The sequence below is a fragment of the Rosa chinensis genome, chromosome 2 (assembly GCF_002994745.2).
Source record: "Rosa chinensis cultivar Old Blush chromosome 2, RchiOBHm-V2, whole genome shotgun sequence".
NCBI lineage: Eukaryota > Viridiplantae > Streptophyta > Magnoliopsida > Rosales > Rosaceae > Rosa > Rosa chinensis.
In genome coordinates this window covers 67,439,896-67,442,196 of record NC_037089.1, presented here as the reverse complement: position 1 = coordinate 67,442,196, position 2,301 = coordinate 67,439,896, and the positions used below count along the sequence as shown (strand labels likewise).

General features: G+C 36.7%; 1 protein-coding gene across 1 annotated transcript; it reads left to right on the top strand.

Moving 5' to 3' along the window:
- Nucleotides 1–896: 896 nt before the first annotated feature.
- On the top strand, nucleotides 897–2,003 carry LOC112190935. Its single transcript, XM_024330448.2, has 2 exons — nucleotides 897–1,161; nucleotides 1,582–2,003. The coding sequence occupies exons 1-2, from the start codon at nucleotides 902–904 to the stop codon at nucleotides 1,844–1,846; spliced, it is 525 nt and encodes a 174-aa protein (XP_024186216.1). The 5' UTR covers nucleotides 897–901; the 3' UTR covers nucleotides 1,847–2,003.
- Nucleotides 2,004–2,301: the final 298 nt, after the last annotated feature.

Below are 2,301 nucleotides of genomic sequence, written 5' to 3'. Positions count from 1 at the left end.
CTAACATGTTTTAGGAAAACTGAAATTGGGAGAGAATTGAGTCGTGCTGATAATGTGTTTTAGGAATCAAAGGGATGTAGAGAATAGCAGAGGGAATTGGGAGAATGATTTGTGTCTTTCATTGATAATAGGGGCCTCTTCATATAGAGGATTACAAGCATAGAATCTGAGTTGTATAAGGAAACATAATCGTACATTAATGATTAGGATAACTACGAAGATATTTCTGAGAATATCTCTAATACAAATCCTATTACAACTTACACAAGTAACCTAGAATTTGGGCTAGACAAATATTCTGAATTTACGACAAAATATTATTAAAAGGGTTGGATTAGTATGCATCTCCGTTATTAAACTAAAGATGTCAAATTAGGTGACCGACTGACATTTTGCTAAATCCTTTCTTCAACTGATAGGTCAAATGCTATATTAGTTTATTATATTTCTATTTTGATATTTAAATTTTACTTGGATGCAATTGGTTGTATAAAATTACATGGATCCATTTGAAATAAAATAGTAAGGTTGCTGTCAAAAATGATAGATGAAAGCAATCTGTCGTTTACACATAAACGAAGACCTTTATTGGAGATGAAATTTCTGTCAAATATAACAAATGAAGGTTTTCACGTGAATTTGCATACTGAGATGCTCTTACGAAGCTAAAAAAAAAAAAAAGCAAAAATATCACGGATTAGATTAGTTAACCTAAACTTTCATGTTTCGAATTTTCGATAAGTCTTGGAGAACCATGCACAGTGTCACGCAGCACTCATTTGCTGACACCTGTCACAGCATGAAAACGTGTCCCCAAAGCAGGACACCTCATTCGGTTTTCTTCATTTAAAGCGGTTCCGAGCGTCATTCTCATTCCTGGTTAAGATCTATTTGCAGCAATATGGAACTCAAACACACAAGAATTGCTTCTACTGTTCTGATTCTTCTCTGCATCCTCGTCTATACTTTTGCATTTACGGTTCGAGATGGCGAAGAGCGAGAGAGGGAAGAAGTACGAATTGCCAAACCATCGTTATGGGAGATTTTCAAAAATGGCTTCTCAGTGTACACATCTTCGCCTTTGAAAGTTACAAGCTACTGGGAGAAGGTCAAGTCGCTTGTACGCCAACTACATGCCTACTTCTTCCCTCCCAATTTGGAGTATGTTCCTCAACTCGATCATCTACTTAGCAAGCTTTGTTCTTCAGTTCTAGTACTTTGTGTTGAAAGTTATGAGTTGTTCATGTGGTGGGGGTTGTTGTGAGTTTCGGTTCGGAGCTATATGTGTATAATTCCTTTCCATGAAATTCCTACGTGCATGGGTCTATAGATTGAAAAATGGTTCAGATGTTATAAGGAAAAATATGTATACATATAATCTATGGTCACTGCATGGGTCTATAGCTTGACGGAAATTGGATGAAATTATGGATTTCGAGTGAGTTTAGTAAATATCTTCGTACATGTATACTGTTGTGAGTATTAATTGGCATTAGCATTGTGAAAACATGCATCGATTTGTTACCTTTAGCCCCAAAGGAATGTCATGACGATGTGTATTTACTTGTGTGGTTGATGAAGTTTTAGGGGAACTAGCAGTAGTGAAGAAGCAAGAATCGATCAACCTAGCAGTCCTAGAATTGGTGGTGATGGTGGAGGTGGAGCTGGAGAGAAGGTGAAAGAGGCGGTGAGCAAGAGTTTCGGGAAGAGCAAAGCAACTGTGGAGGACACGGCTAAATCAGCTGCTAAAGCAGTAGGTGAAACTGTGCAGAAGACCAAGGAGAAGGTGAAAAGGAGCTTTTCTAACAGAGAAGCAGGTCATCAAACTCATGAACCCGAGCTGTGAATATTTACATAAATGAACTTTTGGGTCTTCTCTAGTACTATATGTTTTTGTTGATATATGCATGCTGTTGTAATTGTATATTCAAATTGATTTCATAATACGAGTGTAACTTTTAATGAGAAAGTTTTCAACATGTAACATAGCTGGCTAATAGAAAGTTGCCCACACCGACCCCAACCCCGGGCTACCAAGTCTCAAGTGATAGAAAATATGCAAGGACTCTACTTTAGAATCAAAAGTCATATGTGTGTATCGGAGTATTAAGATATTCACTGTTTGTTTTAAACACGCATGAGACGAGCACTATGTTTTAGAATAAAATAAATGGTTGATGCTTTCAATAAATTGATTGAAAAGCCTTGAGATATCAAGTTATCAACTATTTTTGGTCTGCGACTTATTAAGAATGTTAAGGAAGATGATGCCACATATAGCACTTCTTTTAACTTTCTTGA